Source organism: Osmia lignaria, chromosome 9 (genome assembly GCF_051020975.1).
Source record: "Osmia lignaria lignaria isolate PbOS001 chromosome 9, iyOsmLign1, whole genome shotgun sequence".
In the NCBI taxonomy this organism is placed as follows: Eukaryota; Metazoa; Arthropoda; class Insecta; order Hymenoptera; family Megachilidae; genus Osmia; species Osmia lignaria.
The window spans coordinates 4,034,050-4,053,874 of NC_135040.1; the positions used below are offsets into that span (position 1 = coordinate 4,034,050).

The window sequence follows — 19,825 nt, forward strand, 5'->3', positions numbered from 1 at the left end:
TCTTACTAACGTATGCGTTTTTTATTCTGTCATAAACGCGTGCATTTAATGCACTTTAAACTTGACATATTGAAATATTAAAATGAGACTCGAGTTTGATCAGTTATTAAGAAATAGCTTGTGATAATCTTGTTAACTTACGAGGATCTTCATACTGATTTTCACTGATCTTCTTTAAACTGACATACTCCAAGTCAGGATGCATGGAAGAAGCATCGTTCGAGATGTCATTTTGTTCTCTTGAAGTCTTTTTTATGTCAGGTATCACTGTAACAGAGGAAAGTATGATGGTTAGTAAGGAACAATTTAATTTTTAAGGCCATCAACGGTTTCATTGCCTGCTCATTAATTTTAATGAAAGTATTTAATCGTCTTCGAGATAAGTCAATGTATCGAACATCCTACGAGAACGGCTGATTGCCTTATCAAACTCGATCCGGCATGAAGATACCCTGTTACAAATTTAAACGATAATTCCTCCCGATAACCCTGCACTTCGACTGATCGACTTGAAGCTAATCGTTTGAATAATTTTCACAGATAGCCGCGAAGAAGAATAGTCAGACGATGGGTAAACGTGCGAATAGCGAGACTATTGCACAATCTGGCTGCTTAGAATCAATTAATCGACCTTCTTCCGAGAGAAAAATCGAAATTCTTTCCAGATATCTCATCAACCTCGACCACAAACATACTTCGATAGTGATTTATTACGTCTGGTTTACGCGGACTTCCGGTTGCAGGTGCTGTACATACATATTTTTATTTGGAATGGGATAAAAACCTTTTATTAATTGAACCTAAACTTCAGGATGAGGTATAATTAAACTATTATCTAGGATTGCAACTCGTCTTATCTTCAATAGATGAATTTTGCAAATTTTAATTATTAAATTACACACTCGTGACCATTTCGATAAGGAAGTTATCTTGCAAAATAGCTGAATCATAGATCATTTCGAACACAAAGCATAGGCCTATGATCCTAAATCGAAAAAATTCTTAATCAACAATGTCAATGACGAGATCTGCACGTACGTCAACGACATTTTCTCCTTTTCATGAAAAAATCACAATCAATCGCGTCAATGATTGTGATGAACTTTAACTCCCAATGAGCTGTACAATGTTTTGTACATTTTTATCTAAAGTCTGATTCACTGGTGTTGTGTATAAATTAAATACGTACGAAGAGACACTTAGAAGTTTTCAGAAATACCCCAAGGTGTTCTACGAAGATTTTTCGAAGAACTGTCTCAGAGTACCATTTAGTATGCGCTGTTAATTGCTCTTAATGGATGATTGCATACTGGAATTGAATAATTATCGATGGTATCCGGATTGGAAAAATACTAGTTTAGATTTTTACTGCATCATTGTTAAGAGGAATACTATTGTCTTCTACAGAGATCATTGATGACTAACAATATATGTATAATTACTTTGAGTCATTTCGAATTGGACGAGTACTTAGAAACGTTTTAAATTATTTAAGAAGAAAATGAAAAAGGGATAATTATTGAAAAATCAATTCCTTGACAATTTTGACAATCTTTTCACTGCGACCTAATTAAGTAGATTTAAGATTGACATTAATTGATTCGTTGATAAGAAACATTTGAACCTATTGGATCGTTACCAATTCCCGTCACTGCTGAGCTACAGTAAAATTCGTATAAATAGAAAATCTTTCGAGTATCAGATATCCAATCGAGGTGCAGCCACAGTGCAATGTCCGTAATATCAAATATCTTGAAAATCAAGTTAAAATTTGCCAAGTAAGCTTTATCAACGACTTCAAATAGCTGACATTAAATAAAATAAGCAATATGTTCTCTGTCTTCTTGCTCGGAATAAATTTAACACCGATAGAAGCTGTTCGAATCGTTTAGAGTCGTATATTATTGAGACGTACTACTGCGAACGTCTTATTTCGTGTCATACTACTTGCTACTGATACAAACTTCAATTCACATGTATTTTACATAATAGCTATACCTTTTTAAATCATTTCTGTTGATCGTACACTAATATAACGTATTCTGTTTGGAAATAAACTGCGTTTAGTCGTGTATTGACTCAAGGAAGGCTCACGAAGGAATGAACAGGTACGGTGCCGCTTCGGCACGGCTGCCGATAATCCGTGTGTTTATCCGAAGGGATTATTTTTCCTCGAGTACGGTATTATCTCTACAGATTTCCCCGGAAGCCTAATGCCTCCGGCTTTTGAATGAATACAAATTTGTAAACATTTGTAAATTAATAAATTTGTATAGAAATAATTTCAGCTAATAATAGCTCGGTTAAAAATTACTTAGGATAATTTCCGGATACCTCTATACAAATGAAATCCTTAGTTAAAGGGTTGATAATGATAATGTTTGTTGCTAAACGGTTTACTCGTTAACCTCTTAGCCTAAGGCTGACTGAAACGGAACTAACGATAATAAGAGGAGAAATTTTGACGTCCCACTCGAGGCGGTACAGTATCGTGGACCATGTCCCAGGAACAAAGGGACTTTACGTCATGTCCGAGGAGATTAAACGCGCTTACTAAATGTCGACGCGTGGGCGGCTGCGGCTCCGACACTACGTGCATTGTATGTACAATTGCATAACGATACATGCACGACCCGGTAAAAAGGGTCCCGGTGAACCTAGGACAACGTCGTCACCGATTACGCACGCGATACTTGGCAAACGGGAACAAAGACACTGGGACAACAGGGTACAACGACAAAATGATTGAAAAATTTGAAAAAATTACGGAGTGATTAACCAGACTAAAGGTCTGAAATACAAGCATCGTAAAATTATTTTTGTCCATATAATTGTATCGACCAAATAGTCTTGTACCGTAAAACAATTAAACCGGAGAGTGCAATTGGCTGTGATAGGTACAATGTCTCTATTATTGGTTCATCGATCCGGATCAATAAAATTATATGCATCGATGGACAATTTAAGGGGCTTGAAAATACTCGATCCTATTTATGATGGATGAATTATTTTAACGACACATGATATTTCCTGTTCCATATTTTTACACGACGAGATTAAATTTACTCTAAAATCAGAATTTAATAAAAAAATATGATTTTTAACTTTTCTTATATAATACCAAAAATATTTTCACGCCCGGTGCATCGAATCCATCTTCCAAAAAAATTAGATAATCCTATAAATGAAAGATGAATAAATCTGCATGAAATACCTATTTCTCAATCCAATAACTCGATAAGATCAAAGAGGATCGTCCTATAAATTCATGAATAAAATTTGCCAGAACATCAAGGATGATTAACCGACGTTAAATTAATGTTCTCAAGGTAGATTAGCAACATCAAGCTTTCTTCGAAGGCTTTCCGGAAGCAAGTTCTCTTTCAAGAAATTCATCACGTGAAAGGATAAAGGAGCCAACAACTACAGCCGCGAGAAATTGTGGTCAACCAAGAAATCGAATACTTTTCATCGAACACCCATACGACCTTTCTTCTCGTACGACCTTGACGACGACCATACGTGAAACCACGTCCCGTTTAAACGTCCGTAAAAAAGAAAAAAGAACCAACCCTTTTTACAGCTACTTTCTTTTCAGGAGCCTTTTCAGTCACCAGGTAAATCCTTGACTCTCGGATACAGGTGACAGGGATTTATTGGACGTCAATACGAAACGAAACGAAGAACCTGAAGTATTTCCACTATGAATTGCAAACAGAATATTAATCATTTTAATATCTTGTCGATCGTGTATCTTCTCGCTGCTGAGATTAAAAAAAAAAAAAACAGTGACGAAACTTTTTTTTGTTTATTGGCATTTTAACGAGGCCTTTGAAATTTATTAATTAACACCGGGAACGATGGCAGTGTAGATACTAATAAATTGTGGGATTTAAGAAGTGACAGAAGGCTTTGGATATTTGAAATTTGGAACAGAACCAAGGGTTGCTTATTTGAAATATTATAGTAATAATTTTCTAAATTTTATTATTAGTTGCAATTTTGAAGAATCAAAGGAGCTTGCTTAAATTAAAGAAAAAGATGGAGTACGAAGTGTATGGGATGAGAAAACGATTCTAAAAGGACACGAAGGCGGTAACGCAGAGCCGCAGAAAAAACGCTTACCGCGTGATAATCTGATATCCCGACACAGGATACAGGATATGGGGTGAGCGATAGACGATATATAGTTGTACCATACGAACCGGAGACACGCGTTGTCGATCACGTGAATATAGGAAGGTTAAGCAGTTCTCATCACTGGACACTGATAGATGTCTTGTACGACAAAATACGATAATCAAGAGACCAAGTTCCCAGAACGTAACCAACAAGAGTACATTCTTTCAATTTCACGACTTTTGCTGATCTGAGGGGCTTATAAGGATCTCACGTAGAAGCTTGGAATAAAAATTAGTTTCATCTTAATTAATAAGGTGATCGATCAACAATTTTTCATATATTCGATCTTGTTGAATCTTTCAGTTGACTTTGGTTCAGAAAATCAAACTGATGATCAATTAATTAACTGAACGTCCATTGCAGCTCGCAGTTGCAATATTAATCGATCAATTTAATCTTCAGAAATTTCTAACAAATAAATAATAAAAGTTAGACCTTCTTGGAAGGTGATCAAACCAAGAGCAGCTAGTTTGAAGCAATTAGGTGGTCTCTTCAGCATCGGTAGTCGTCAGGCATGCGTCTGTTAACAACCACGTGTGCACTTCAACGTCAGTTCAGACAATGGTCAAAAGAAGGTGAAGAATGTTGGTTAGAAAGGGCTTTGTGAACTGTGTCGTCTGCCTCGTGTCGAGCGGCGCCAGTACACCACGTGTCGTTGAACTGGACGATATTGTTTGACGCATAAAAGGCTGGCCCTCGCTTGCATCCAGCTCTTCCTACCAACTCCTCTTGCATAAACATTTCGTCTTCTTCGTGGCCAGACAGGCTTTCGTTCGTTTCCCATCGCCGGATGTTATTCGGGGAATAAAAGTCGCCTTGCTTTTATTCGTTCATTAACACTTGTAACGAGCGGACAAAGAAGCGTGCGGTCTTTCCCTGGCAAACAGATTTTTCCAGATTTCAGCTCGTAAACCATTCCGGTGCATATAGAATGTTTCATCGGAGAGTAATAAATCTTTCTTCAAGGTCTGGATACTTTATACTCCGCATGGGTCAAGAACCCCGTGATTTAAATCGTTGCACATCACGATAGGAAATTTTGGAGGATGGAAAAGTCTGATTCGATTTCATGACAGAAAAGTATCGCAAAATGGCACTTGTGATATATCAAATTAAAGCTTGAAGCTTCGCGAAAATGACTGCACAAAGGTTTTATAAATATTTTTAATACAATGCGAGTAATCGTGGATCGCAACGGACAGTGGTTCAATGCTCTACCGTGATAAAATATTTAAAGAATTTCATAAAAATTCAACTTCTTCACTGAAGAAATATGTCTACAAAGAATCCTCCAATTTCACGGAATTAATTAGAATTCCATCAGTGGCGCGTTGTTCTCAGAGTTTAAAACTTTCCCATTATATCACCGAAACGCGTTGACGCGCAGACAAAACCGACTTAGCCGGTTCTCATCGCGGCCCAGCTTCCGGCACACCGAGATGTCACCTCGCTTTTATCCCAGGTCAGGATAATACGAGCAGACAGCCGGCCAAATTGCCCTGGTACAAAATAGACCGAGCAGAGCCCGGTTCGCGTTCTTCGTTTTGGAATTCATACAGCTGCGGCTTGAATTGTCCAGCTTCTATGCCGTTTTAAATCTGGACCCATCGCGGCCGAATAATGCAATCCACTCATTCTAACATTCAAAATATGCACGCGTACATGAAATAGAATCTGTACAAGCGAAATTGGCACCATTACCTATGTTCAACAGGATAAAATCTGCTTTTTGGATGGATGACATTTCTGAATTAAAATGAAGAAACTAAATTTATGAAATATTTAAACAAACACTTTTTCTATTTTCAACTATTACTTGTAGATGTAAGATTGATTAATATGGTGTTCTATGGTGCAATTTGTAAATAAAAGATTGAATAATTTCACTAAATTGCCACGGTTACTCTGGTACTTTGGAACAATGGATGATAAATAATGAAATTATCAGAGAAATGCATAGTTACTGAACAAATCAGCCTCTGGCTGCGATCGTGGCTCGTTCATTCGCGCCGGGTTGGATTAATCGAGCCGGATGAAATATAATAAAGCTTACGGGGAACGCATTAGCGTAAATTTCAAGAGCATCGAACGATATCGCGCCAACCTCCTAGCCGACCGCCCGTAACTTCAGCTATTTTAGAGCGAACCGTTTTAGACATAAATTACACTGGTGAACAACGAACGTATCCCGCTGCGAGGTGGCGATTCGGGCCTCGCGGATCGACAAAAATGTTTACCGAGCTGATGTTGAACGTTTCGAGTTCCGCGGGATTTTACAGCTTCGACATTTGATGGTTTTGCTTGAAGGTCGAGATACGCTGAAAATCATCCTAGCTTTCGTTTCATTTTCGATGGACGATCGGTAGACTCCGAGTTTCTAAGTTTTTTTAAAATTCTGAGATTTTAAGATTTTTAAAATTTTAAGGATCCCAGATGGCTTTCGACTTTTTAAACTTTGAAGCTTCTGAATTTTCAAGCTCCCAAGTTTTAAATTTCGCGTTAGACTCCGAGCTTTTAAGCTTTTTTAAAATTCTGAGATTTAAAGATTTTCAAAATTTTAAGGATCCCAGATTGCTTTCGACTTTTTAAACTTTCAAGCTTCTAAACTTTCAAGCTCCCAAGTTTTAAATTTCCCGAGCTTTCGAGCTTCTAGACACCCAAACTTTTGAGCTTACGACTTTGCAAGCCTCTCCATTCTAAAATTCGAAATTTCTGCGATGGACTAACAGACACAGCTTCTGTTTATAATCATAATGAGCGAGCAGGCCCAATACACCAACAGCAAAAGTCTAAGGAATAATAAATCGCTTATTTTCCTAAATGTTAATTTATTAATCTTTCGCGGTTCGTGTATTACGTACGTTCGATTCAATTTATTTTAACTAAGTATTAAAATGAACATTTTGTAGCAGACAATAATATACAATCGAGGTTGAAGAACTTATCCTAGATTTGGGTGTCCCAGTTGGACCACCCTGAGTTAAACTTGGTTTTTTATTTTCATGTTTAATGTCCTATTGTATTCCCCTTTTTAATTGTTATTTTTTGACATATGGCCACGAAAGGATCGTTATTGGGTTGGCTGTTCTTGAAACTATTTAAGAAGTTTCACTGAACAAAGAATATCTCCAGCTGGGTGGTTCCATTTTATGGCTCTCCTGAATTAGAAGGTATTTGGGTTTTGAGTGGATCGGAGTTTCGAAGGTTTATAGATTAGAAACTTGAAAGCGAGGCTTACTGTTGAGTGAAAGAAAGAATTGTTTATGATGTGAACAGAGTGATTCTACAAAATTAAGATGGATCTTAAATTTCTCCTCCTTAATTCCTTTGGAAGAATAGTAAAGTGGGAACAACTGTTCAAATTCAAACAAAATTTAATAATTTAATTTTTTAATCTTAATTAAAAAAAATATATCAAAATCAAAATAATCAGAATATTCATATGTCTGATTACATATGTCCAAATCTACTGTGCCAATCACACAGTTAAAATGCAATCAATTTATCTATTTCTTTTTCTTTTTATTTTACACTGATGTATATTTCAGTAGTTTCACATATTAGATCTAATTCATTTCAAAGGTATAAAAACTGACGAGAGTAAAAGCGGCCGCAGTTTATCGGCGAGATCTTTCAACCGGACGAATTGATCGACTGGTGAACGATCGATTGTCGTTAATGATTGCTATAATTTACGATACCGAGGGGCACTGATTTATCGCCCAGTTCGGTCAGTTTGTCCTCGTCAAGTAATAATCGCGAATCGAGTTTGTATATCGAGTAATTGCGGTTAATATTCGAATCCATCTAATCAACGCTGAGATGCTGAATTATTACCTGCAGTCAGGGTAATAAGAACATGGATAGATAAAAAGATAAATAAAAGCAAAGTATAAAGATAGATTTATAGTGTTGAATGTGTTGAAGGAATTTCCGGTTTAGAAATTTTAAGTATGATAATTGTTTTAAAATAAATGAGAATAAAAAATGTTAATTTTCTAATTAATTTTTGTAGTGTTTTCTAATTCTTCCAGGTTAATTCTATCATAATTAAAAAGAACTGTATTGGAGGCTCGTTAAGAGACAGATTTCATTTTCTTTGTTCACCCTTGATCCGACAGTGACGAATGATGTTCAGAACCACGATGATCTACTTAATTGTGTATCAGAACACAGACATGGTTGTGTCGTCTCTTTACCTTCAACGCGTATCGCTTGACTGCCTTCAGTCCGACAGGATAAACTTCGAAATAATTGTTTTGACATACTTAGCTGGAGAAATGACAAACCGAACGGTGATACGGCGCAGATAACGAACAGGGATCGACAGCAATTTCCACGCGTCGAACATCTTGTATTGATATTCTTCAATGTAATTCTGATTATACGATACCCTTCGTTTCTGCAGATCTTTTTTTTCCGAGTCGAAAATTATGGGTACTCGCGATCAAATCGGGCTAAATATTATAAAATTTAGATGTATTTTTAATGAATCGAAATGGCTGATAATAAATTATACAGAAATACATGATAATTAAAGAAATCGACAAACAGAAATTGATAATGGGTTACGTAAGAATTTATTTAACAATCTCGAATGATAATGGTAACTGCATCGAGAATCAAAGTTATTCATGGATTTATTTTCTCAAAGCATGAAAAATCGTTACAGACTGAAAAAAATTAAAGATAATAAAAAAGAAAATAAATTCAAAATCAATTTTTAAAGAATACAATTTCAATTATAGTACTGCATAAATATATTTTTGTACTTATGAAATTAAAGAGTTATTATCTACAAACGTAATAGGTATATATACATATTCTGTCATTACTCTCTTAATTCGTAATATACTTATCATTATCTCCCAAAGTGTTTATCAACTGTTTCTCAAAACTTGACGAGACAAGATTTAATTAACCCCTCTCGGAATTTCCAAATTTAAATGATCTTCTGGCGCCACTTAAGTTACCATTTTCTTGAATTACACAAAACAATTTTATTTTATCGGATAAAATAAAATTGTTTTACACGAAATAAAATTTATCCTTCAGTTCGAACATGACCAAACAATATTATTGTTAAAAAACAAGCTCGATAGGAAAAATATGAAAACAACAGAATGTCATCGAACTGGACCATTACAAACACCATTATCATTCTCATTATTGACACAGCAGAATAAAAATAATAATTTAAGAGAATGAAATCATACGAGGAGTAAAATCGACTACACAGCTCGCCCAGAGATCAATAAAGCATATCATTTTCTTTTATAAGTAAATTTGGCAGCGTTTTTCCTTGTAATATTATCTCGTTTGAAAAGGAGTCTTCACAGTCAGTGGCCTGAAATTAGCGATTCATTTGTTGGGTTAATCACGCTTGATAAGACAGGCCAGTTATTCTCGGTCGTTGATTAGCGGCGTTTAAGAATTTCGATCAAAATACGCTCGCAATAAACATTCAATTTAAGCCAATATTCAGCATCAGCCGAATCGAAGTATTTTCCTTTTAAATCCTAATTTGCCATTCATGAGGATTAACGAAATAATAGTATAACAATAATGCTACGTCTTTTCTCTTACGTTAATTGTAAGACATCGGATGAATGAAAGAGTAAAAGCTTTCGCAGAGTCTGATCGTTTATCGCCCGAAGGCCTAACACCTTCGAGATCCGCCTTACGTAAAGGTAAAATCGGCTTGATGTAATTCAGTCGGACACGCTAAGTTATAAATTATAATTACACCCGGCCTGTTATTGCGATATCTAAAAAACGATACGCGAACGATTATGTAATTATACGGGTGTGTAAGTTCACACACGTCGCGTGGTGTGCGCGATTTTACTAGACGCCGCGCGTGTTACCGAGACTTTATTCGCGCGTACATTCGAGGTGAATGTAGGAAATGCAAAACGACGATGAAATATTGACAAACGTTCGCGCGTGTCGACGAGTTACGTGTGTACAAACAAATTAAAAGCGAAATGAGAAAACGAGTTCCATTCATCGCTCGGGAACGATATAGATCCTTTTAACACGTTAGGCTAATGATTAACACGTCTTTTTTCTCCTTTCATTGTCGCGCGAAATGTCAGGATATTATAATTATTTGTTTGTAGAAAATATTTTTACGAAGAAATAAGAAAATTCTAAAATCTTGTAATCGGGTCGAATTAAAACCTTTTAATATGTTTTAATTGAAAATATTATACCAGTTAAGTAGCGATCGCGGATGATAAGCACTTCGCGTTATTACATCTCATCTTCTTCAATTGCTCAAATAAAATGATTACTTGAGGCAATAAAGCATTAAGAATCTTACCGGGAGAAAGTACGACGGCCGTTGTACAAACGAGAAAACAATTAACCATCGAACACGCTAAGTATGATTGCTTATTAACGTAAACACGATTGATGGTACGGTAATCAGTCGAGTTTGCAAAAGTTCAGTCGAGTTATCGTTCGTTTTGTCCAGCCTGGTAACTATCGCGTTGCGTGTCGAAATTTCACACGAATCGAACGATTTTAAAACGAACATTCGCTCATCTTCGATTCGATCTTTACACTCCGACGTTACCGTGACGAAAGGGTTAAAGACCCAGAAGAATTCAGGGGTAAGTCATTTGCTTCTCCCGTTACATAGCTTGTTCACGCTTCATAAAGGGTACAATTCACTTACTGTACGCGTATTTCGTTTCAATAGTCGTACACACTGTTGACAAGTTACTTTGGAAGGAGTAAAACTGAAGAGGAGACAGTTTTTATTTTACTTGACCACGTAACGACGTTGATGCATTCAAACTTTTGTTAGAAAACAAAGCAGACGATTATGTCATATGTCTGTAGTTAATGTAACTCGTAGAATATTTATTTCTCATTTTAATTTCAAATTGGTTTGGCGTATGACGCACACGGTGCGTTGTTTTATATTCATTAAGACAAGACGCATACGGTGCGTCATCGATTATATCATACAAGACGCATACGGTGCGTCGTTTCCATTATACCGGAATGTACAGGACGCATGTGGTGTGTCGTCGGTGTGAAACGCGTTAAAAAACAGAAATGCACGTTAATACGAAGAATCGTGAGAGCATGCATGCAATTGCATCGTGGTTGCACGTGCGTGCATGTCATTCCCTCCTCGGTTGGAACGCATAAAGAGATCCTATTAATAGGTCGCATGCTCAATTGACAGAGCTACCGTGTAATTTATACTCTGCACCGTGACAGTTATTAGGAACCGGCCCTGTGCAATAAGGAAGCTGATCGAACAACAATGACCCGTTTGATATTTGACTTTCGAAATGTCTGATCTTTTCGTAGCTTCTGGTTTTCAAAGGGAAAATCATTTGCGAAACGAGCGCAACAATGTTCTAATTTCGTTCGAGTTTTCGTCTCATAAATTTGCGGAAGTGAAATTCCACTTCGTTCCTTCACGTTTCGTTTACGCTTCGTTTCCACGTTTCGTTGAGTTTTGCGTTTTGTACGTGACTCTATGTCGCAGGTGGCAAGAATGTTTTGAAAATTATGTTCAAAGAGAAGAGAAGGGAGGTAAGCTTCGAATTGCAGTTAAGAAATTTCGTCACCCAAGTTTCTTTCAAATGTGATTTATAACGCGGTCATAGAAAATAAGCTTGTACTATTAATGGAGGCCTTTTATGGGAAGGATTAAGCCGTTAAACAACGATATTTTGCATTGCCTCGAAGGGATTTCGTTCGCCACAATGAATTCCGTACCTCATTCCATCGAGATACAGATAGCACCGTGGTCGAATGGAACTTTCGATGGATATAATCGATAACGATTGATAAATGATTCGCGCCGATGCATGTATCGTTCTGACAGCCGATATGCATAATATATCATAGATCAAGAATCGCGTGCGTGTACCACGTGTGGTCTAATCGCGTTTTCAAAAGCATAACTTTATCAATTCAGTTTAGCCTTTGAATTTTTCCCGATATTTATCATAATTAAAATATCAAATTATCAGAAAATTATCAAAAGTAATTTCCAATCATCAGTGTATCACGCTACAAGAGATAAGGTAATTACAAAAGCAATCTCCATAGAAAACAGCGAAAAGCTATCAGAAACGGACAACAATGAACCTTCTGCACCGAGCGGCGAGTATAATGAGAACGATTGCGAAAGAAGCATCGTTGACACGTTCCAAGACAATTTCGCGTTAGATACGACCGTCAACGAATAGCGAAGAGGGAAACACGACGTGGGTCAAGTATAATTGGTGTGCCAGTGACACCATGAGCGATTGCGACACGTCGCGATTTACCCGCTCGAAGAAGCGCGTTAATTTTGAAATCGCGCATCCATACAATCGCAATCGGCGATTAGAAACGAAGGCGGAAAAGGTCAACGAAGGAGCTGTTCTTCTTGTCTTCGATGCTTTCTTTCTTTTTAGCAAGGATGCTGCATCCTTTGGAATGCTATTCGCGTGAGCGTGCCGCGTGTACACGTTACAATCGTGTTCGTACGCTCGTTAATATCGTCGACGACACGAGTTGCTGTTCCAACTCAGCTTTTGATCGCGTGCATAATTTTCACGTTCACTTTGCCGATATACATTCACTGGCCAACAATTTTTCATAATTTTTCATCATTTGAAAGTGGAACTCATTTTTCTAATGAACAATTAGGTCTCCAACTGCTCACTTCCTTATTTTCTTTAACAACCTCTTACATTTTCCAAATATAATAAATTTTATACAGAAAATATTAAATATTACAGTTTTTAGAAAAATTCTATCTGATTATTTTTTTCATTTCACACTTCAAAATGTCTTTATCAAAATTTTAACTGCACCATTAATTATCAGTAATATTTGCAGAACGTATAAACAATGACAGAAAGATTCAACGAAGTTCAAAGGAACAATTACTTATTAATTCTGGATAAGGAGAGACAGTCATTTCGCATGAGTCAATGTACACTATGACAATCAAGGTCCAACAACTGGTTAACTTGGTACGTTTAATTGCGAGACTACAGTCCGACGCCCAGCGAATGCAATTCAACCAATGGAACTACCAAAGTGGACGAGAATAATTACATCGTTGATTGGAAACTCGTGTTTACCGACGATGTAGCAAGCATCGAGATTATCGTGACTCTCCTTAATCGTGAAACAATGATCGTGGACGAATTAGAATTTCATGATCTGACCTATCTTTAACACTGTTCGATGCAATTGGAGATTGAGATCGGTGGCTAATTTATCGATGAAACGAAAATTGCGAAACTATCCGCGTTCGTTTGCGATGCGAAACGAAGACACTTGAAGGAAAAGAAGAAAATTGAGAGGAATTTCAAGCGGAATGAACTACGTTCTGTCGAATTCGTGATATCTGTATCTGCTGGCGTTTGCAGAAATACGAACCATCACGACGTACGCACTTTTTCGCGACATTAGCCTTCGTCAACGACCAACGTTGCCTTCTCGAGGAACGTTCGTTTCATTTTTCCGATGAAATTTTGTAATTGTACACAGAAACGTGGAAGTATCGCTTTTTGGCTTCAGTTTCGTCGATTATTGAATTTGCAATCCTCCGTTCTCTGATTTCCGGCTACTAACGTTTCGTTTTCAAAAATGAAGACCATTTTAAGAAAGATTCTAGTTTTATTCTGTCGAATCAACAGTTCAATTTTTCATTTAATACAACATCATAAATTCGACTATTTGGCATTTTTGTAACAATCGATTGACTAATATCTGTCAGACAGTGCGCGAATTCGAAAACTGATGTCTCCTCGAAAATTTTGCGATCAAAGCGTTCACGCATTTTTCTTACGCATGTTTACTCGTGTCTGTGCGTGTAATGTTACAAGCATTAATGTTGGTTGCAAAACTCGAAACAGTGGTTAAAAAACACCTGACTCTAACTTCTGAACGTAATAAAGAACTTTCTAAGCTGGTACATTAAATTTGAATAAAAGATCCACCTTTAGGTCCATTTTAGTCGACCGGTTGGGTAAACTTGAATTATCAGACAAATCCAGAGTTAATCGCTAATCGATCGGCATTAGTTTCCGTTTCACGGAGAAGACAACTCTAAATCCCAGATTCCACAATTATGCGGTAGGTAAGCTGATCTCGATGTTTCGTAATCGATGTTCAATTTCAATTTCCCACCGCGAGCCCATCTCGTTTGCATACTGATCATCGTTGCGATTCTGAAACACACCTCGATAGCAGAATATTTTTGGATTCACTTCGAACCTCTTGAAACCCATTCACCTGCCGAGCCTCTGGTCTTCTTTTTTTTTAATCTTTGAATCTTGGATGGTCTAAATATATCTACTCAACCTTTGTGTATTCGTTGTTTATCTTTGCGAATGAAAATTTCCAACTAACGTTACCGTTTTTTACCCCCAATTGCAAGGGCTATTTTCAACCTCTGCTTATTAATATTCCTTGCCGGAGTTCCTTTACTGTTAAAGCTGACCTAACACGCTGAAGCATGCACGCGTGTTCACGTTTGCGTGTAACAAGAAATGTTTCTACAACTTTACATGTCTTCGTGCAGACGTGCTTACACGTGCCTTTTCTGCACGCTGCATAAAGAACGAAAGCTCGTACGATACAATCCGGGTCGTTCTGAAATCAATGACTACAGGCTGGATTGTTTAATTGCCAAGGCAAGTGATTTTGGGAGCAGTCAGCAGAAAGTTGGAGGTGTTTAATTAAAAGTAATAATTAGTGATATAGATAGATGGAACTATGAATGCTAGTTTATACTACTGAAAATAATTCTCTAAATTTTTTTATGATATATGTTTTCAGCAATTCATTATAATAATATAAAACATAATTGGAATTTAATATCCTTGGCTAGAAAATATAATTATCTACTCGAGAATTTGAAACTAATGATCATAGAACCTCTATTGACTCTAACGATCCATCTAAAATTATAGATCCTAGAGTACCAGCTACGATGACCAACTTAAAATTAGATATTTCCAACTGCCAACCATGATTCCACCTAAAACTATTAAAACTCCATTACCGACCCTAAGGACCACCTAAAGCTGTAGATCCTGGGATACTAATTTTAACAATTTCTCTAGAACGATTATAATAACCCTTTCAAGATGAATTCCTAGCTTTGACTAATCAAAGTGTTCTAAAGTATGAAGCGTATAAATTAATTTGAAGCGGATACAGGCGGATATTGAAACACCTGTTCGGACTCATTGAAAATGAATCAATTTGTAACTACCGTAGTCTGAATTTCCAGAACTCATGTTATTTTTACGTAATAGTACAAGCACGTGTTTTCTCGAAATAAATCTGAGAGATGAATATGCAAATAGAGGAGCCAACGAGTCAACGCTCGACTTTGAGATCGTGCCGGAAAGATATCACACTCGAGAGTCCCGCTATCTATGGTCATTAAAGTCTTATCAGACGAATTAAAAACGACACACGGAGTCGCGAATGTGAGCCTGGGAAAAATGAAAAATGAATGAAAATCAAACGCTTGTTAAATAAAACAAAGGGAAACAGATACTTTCACTCCATATTATTCTCTACTTTTTGAGTTTAAAATCATTTAAAAAAGTTCTCTTTGAGATTTAATTTTCTGGTTTTATTGTTAAATAAAACAAAGGGAAACAAATTCTTTCACTCCATATTATTCTCCACTTTTTGAGTTTAAAATGATAAAAAAAAGGTTCCCTTTGAGATTTAATTTTCTGGTTCTCCTGTTTTAATGACGTAGTCATTATCAGGTAAAAAAAGGTGTAACACGCGTACGTTTTAAGTATTCAAACATTCACATTCTTATCTCGTCGACTTATCATTACGATTGTAAGTTCGTCTATTCTGTGACGTCAAGTTAAACATGACCCGACTACAGTGTCGAATTTACCTGAGGTTTGATGATTCTTCGCTTCCTTGCCAGCTAGGCATACATCAGCACAAGTAAAATGAATGATAAATTTACTGAACATCCGTGAAATATATTAAATGCATCTCGAATGAAAATATCATGGGGGATCATCTATGATTGCTATTGCCATAATGATTTTGCCAAATTAATTGTGTGTGCAATCATATAATTTTTTTTTTTAAATCAACGCTTGCATTGAAAAGCAAGTGTTACTTGAGAATAATGAGGATTTGCGAGGGAAATCTATACAGAAAACTTTCACAATCTCGCGACTTGACGACCTCGTTCCCTTGACTAGAATCTGCTTCACTCCTTTTTTCCATTGATACAAAGTGCACGTATCTTTGTTTGAATGAATAACTTAAGATACATAGTAATCGCTACCAGCGTTCATTCAGAAAACTGTTCGTCACAAACAGTCTCTTTCATTTTATAACATTTTAGAAAGAGCTGAATTTCTCAGTCAATTTCGACCCCACGCAATTACCCTTCATTAATTCTAGTTTCAATTAAAAGCGATACCAATCAAGAGGCATAAATTACGATTTGTTTAATCGAAAAATCAGCGGCACGACATTTCAACAAGAAAGAAGACGACTAGTCGGTAGAAACAAATCGTGGGATCAAGGAATAATCAACGGTCGGGTGTAATTAGTACCCGTTAGAGATTAACCGAGAAGAGAATTCTTGATCGAGCCACGAAGCCACTGATTCGCGAGAAAAGATGAGCAGAGATAACGGGCCATCGCGAAACTAATAAACTGTGCGAAATTAGTGGCGGTACACGGGACAACGAAAGGTGTAGGCAAACGTTATGGTGCGTGCCGCTATCTGGGAAGCCATGGAAATAATTATGCGTCCATATGTACGGATAAAGTCGTCGTTGTATCGTGTACGTTTATTACGAGACCGTTGGTGATCCTCTGATTACACGACTTTAATATTTCTCTGGATAAATCCGGAAGAATCTAATGATAATATTGTATTTATGGGACGATCGAATTTATTTTGAATTTTGCATAAATGGACCGAAACATTGGCCATGGAAAAATATATATATATAAATTTTCCTTCTCAAACTCGACAGAAAATTTACCGATTAATATTCAATTTTAACCCTGGCTGAGTATGAATCGCAAGGATCACGAATTCAACGGTAATTTTTCAATTCTCAGAGGAATGCTGACTACGATTCGCCGAAGCATCATCAGGTGTACAACGAAGGAGTCTCGTCCAGGCAATACGAGTACTTAGAATGTATGTACAGGTTGGGTAGGAATATGAGTATGGTCGGCAGTGAATAAAGGTTCATGCTCGCATATGTCGGTGTGGGTGTTTGGTATAGGTGTGGGTGCTTTGGAGCAGCGGCCTTACAAGGACGTCTGGAAGTTCTAGCTTTCCCTGAGAGCTGTTGCACACCTTGACTGAGAGACTAAACGCGTTAACGGATCTTTCACAACTCCTCTGTTCCTGTCTGATGATACTCGAATTACTTCTCCGATCATTGAATACATTTCGACTGCTTCACCTCTGTATATACTTTGTAAAATTGATCACCCTATCATTCTATCCATGAAATTGATAGCGATGGATAGAACTTGGCTCCTTAAAACTTTGAAGCTCAAATTTTAGTAGGTAATTTAGAATTAATCGTTAAATAAAATTTTCCCTAGGAAAGGCTGCTCTAGAACGCCATATGTATTATTATTTGCAGATTTCCAAACTGTCTCCTCCGATGGAAAATAAAAAAGAAATCCTACCTTCATTGCTGAAGCTCTCCTCATCGAAGACAGCCCGTCCAGTGGTAGTCTCGTTCAAAATCTCCTTCCAGAATCCATCGAAAGTCTCTATACCGGAAGCTCGGCTGTTGCTGGTGCGTATACCAGTCCACAACACCACCAGGAACACAACGAGCAGCAATATACTCAGTATGGCAGCGATAGTTGAGGCGCGATTGGAGATTCGCGACATGTCTACGACTCCTCTGCCGGCTGAACACATTTACTCGCTTCTTATTCGATATCCACCACTGAAGATTGAACCTTTTTGGTTACACTCGAACGGTCAGTCGATCATTTTCGTCCGTTCGTGGTAGCAGGGGGTCATTCGCCACCCTCGAGCGCCCATAGAGTACCTCTTCAACTTGAAATCTCAAGGCTCCTCTTTGAATCCTGTTTCCAGCCAGCTAAATCCAACCAGGATCCGCGGAATGCCCATTAAGAGGCACGTACGATCTTCGATTCGCCTTGCACCGCGAGATATCTACTTCGAGATGTCGTTATCTCCGATGCCCGATACCTTGGACCTTGTTGTTACACCATCAGCACGCTCAACATCTGATTCGGTGAGATTCTTTCGTTAAAAAGTAGTCATTCTCCAGGTTGAATTATCCTGGACAGAGCACTTGTTAAGGTACACGATGAAATGGATTTGACGATGGTGGTGTTTGATGGTCTGACATTCGGGGGGGATCGTGGGTTGTTCGATGGTTAAATAGAATCCTGGAAACAGAAATAAATAGGAAATTTTAATGAATCATCGATGGTCCATGAAGCATCTTTAATTTCTTATTTATTTTAAAAAATTATTTCCATAATATCGATGTCTCGTGAGTATAAATTGGATCGAACCCCATCTTTGCTAACAGAGAAGGAACAATGGAAAAGGAGTGGGACAAAGGATGAAAGGGTGTTCCTTCGCAGGAAAATCATTTCCGTGATGAGGCCATCGGCCAAAGATGATTTCTCCGTGTCGAGCAATTTAACCGTGCGAATCGCCGTGAAACTGATTCGTGCCGCGTTAAACATTTACGACGCGGTGCGTCGTTTTCTTATCGCAACGACACTGAGACCACCGTGCAAATAAATTTCCGATCGTATCTTCGAGACGAGGTTTCGCGATTAATCGACGCGTCGCTGATTGGATCGAGCAAGGCTCACGTTAATTTGGAAATAATTGACTCGGTCTACGGTTAATTCTGTTAAAAATCACCTAAACTATCGGTAACTGTTATTAACATTCTTATGAACTTAAGGGATAAACTTGTTAAATATGGCGATGGTAATTTATTTGAAATTGAATCGTTTTCTTTACATTATTCCATTATAGTCGTGATTTTTCTTAATATAGGATTAAAATCATTTACAATTTTAAATAGAATCCCACTTTTAAAAATAGTATGTTCAAAAATCAGGAAAAATCAAGATTTCAGATAAAAATAACGTTAAAATATCGTTTCACGTTTGCAGTAAGAAAACGAAACGCTTTTGCGGCGCGGAGCCCTTGAGCTCTAATTTACGACAGCCATCGAGGAGGATTGCAAAGGCGAGCAAGAAAAAAAAAAGAAATCACAGCGTGTGTGCTGGTTGTTCATAAATCGAGTAGGCATTACATCGAACCAGCACGAATTAGTCTGGTTAAGTTTTCGCGTTGCTTCAGAAGCTAAGATGCAATTTAATTAACCTTTAACCGAATCGGTAATTAGCCTAACTTCTAAAGCAAATAACACTAAATGATTTCTTTCATGTATTTTATCGAATGATCCTTTCATCTTGTGTCTTCTCTATCGTTTGAAAAAATTTTTTATCACCGATCAATGTGTGATGAACTCTTCGAGGATCTATGGAATGATTTATGGATCCATAAAGGTAAGTGGTCACAGACCTTTGAGCGATAACGTGCGATTTATAAAAAGATCAATCGTGAAATGAGTCATGGTAATTT

At 37.3% G+C, this 19,825-nt stretch overlaps 1 protein-coding gene across 3 annotated transcripts in view; it reads right to left on the reverse strand.

The window, feature by feature from the left end:
- Window positions 1-19,825, reverse strand: part of LOC117607743 (A disintegrin and metalloproteinase with thrombospondin motifs 9) — a 69,662-nt gene that overhangs the window by 44,807 nt on the left and 5,030 nt on the right. For all 3 annotated transcript variants that reach the window (XM_076690398.1, XM_034331797.2, XM_034331808.2), the window contains exons 2-3: window positions 17,863-18,603; window positions 142-267 (exon numbers count right to left, since the gene is read on the reverse strand). In XM_076690398.1, the coding sequence (XP_076546513.1) occupies window positions 142-267; window positions 17,863-18,103 (367 nt within the window). In that variant the 5' untranslated portion in view covers window positions 18,104-18,603. The remainder of the gene's footprint in view (window positions 1-141; window positions 268-17,862; window positions 18,604-19,825) is intronic.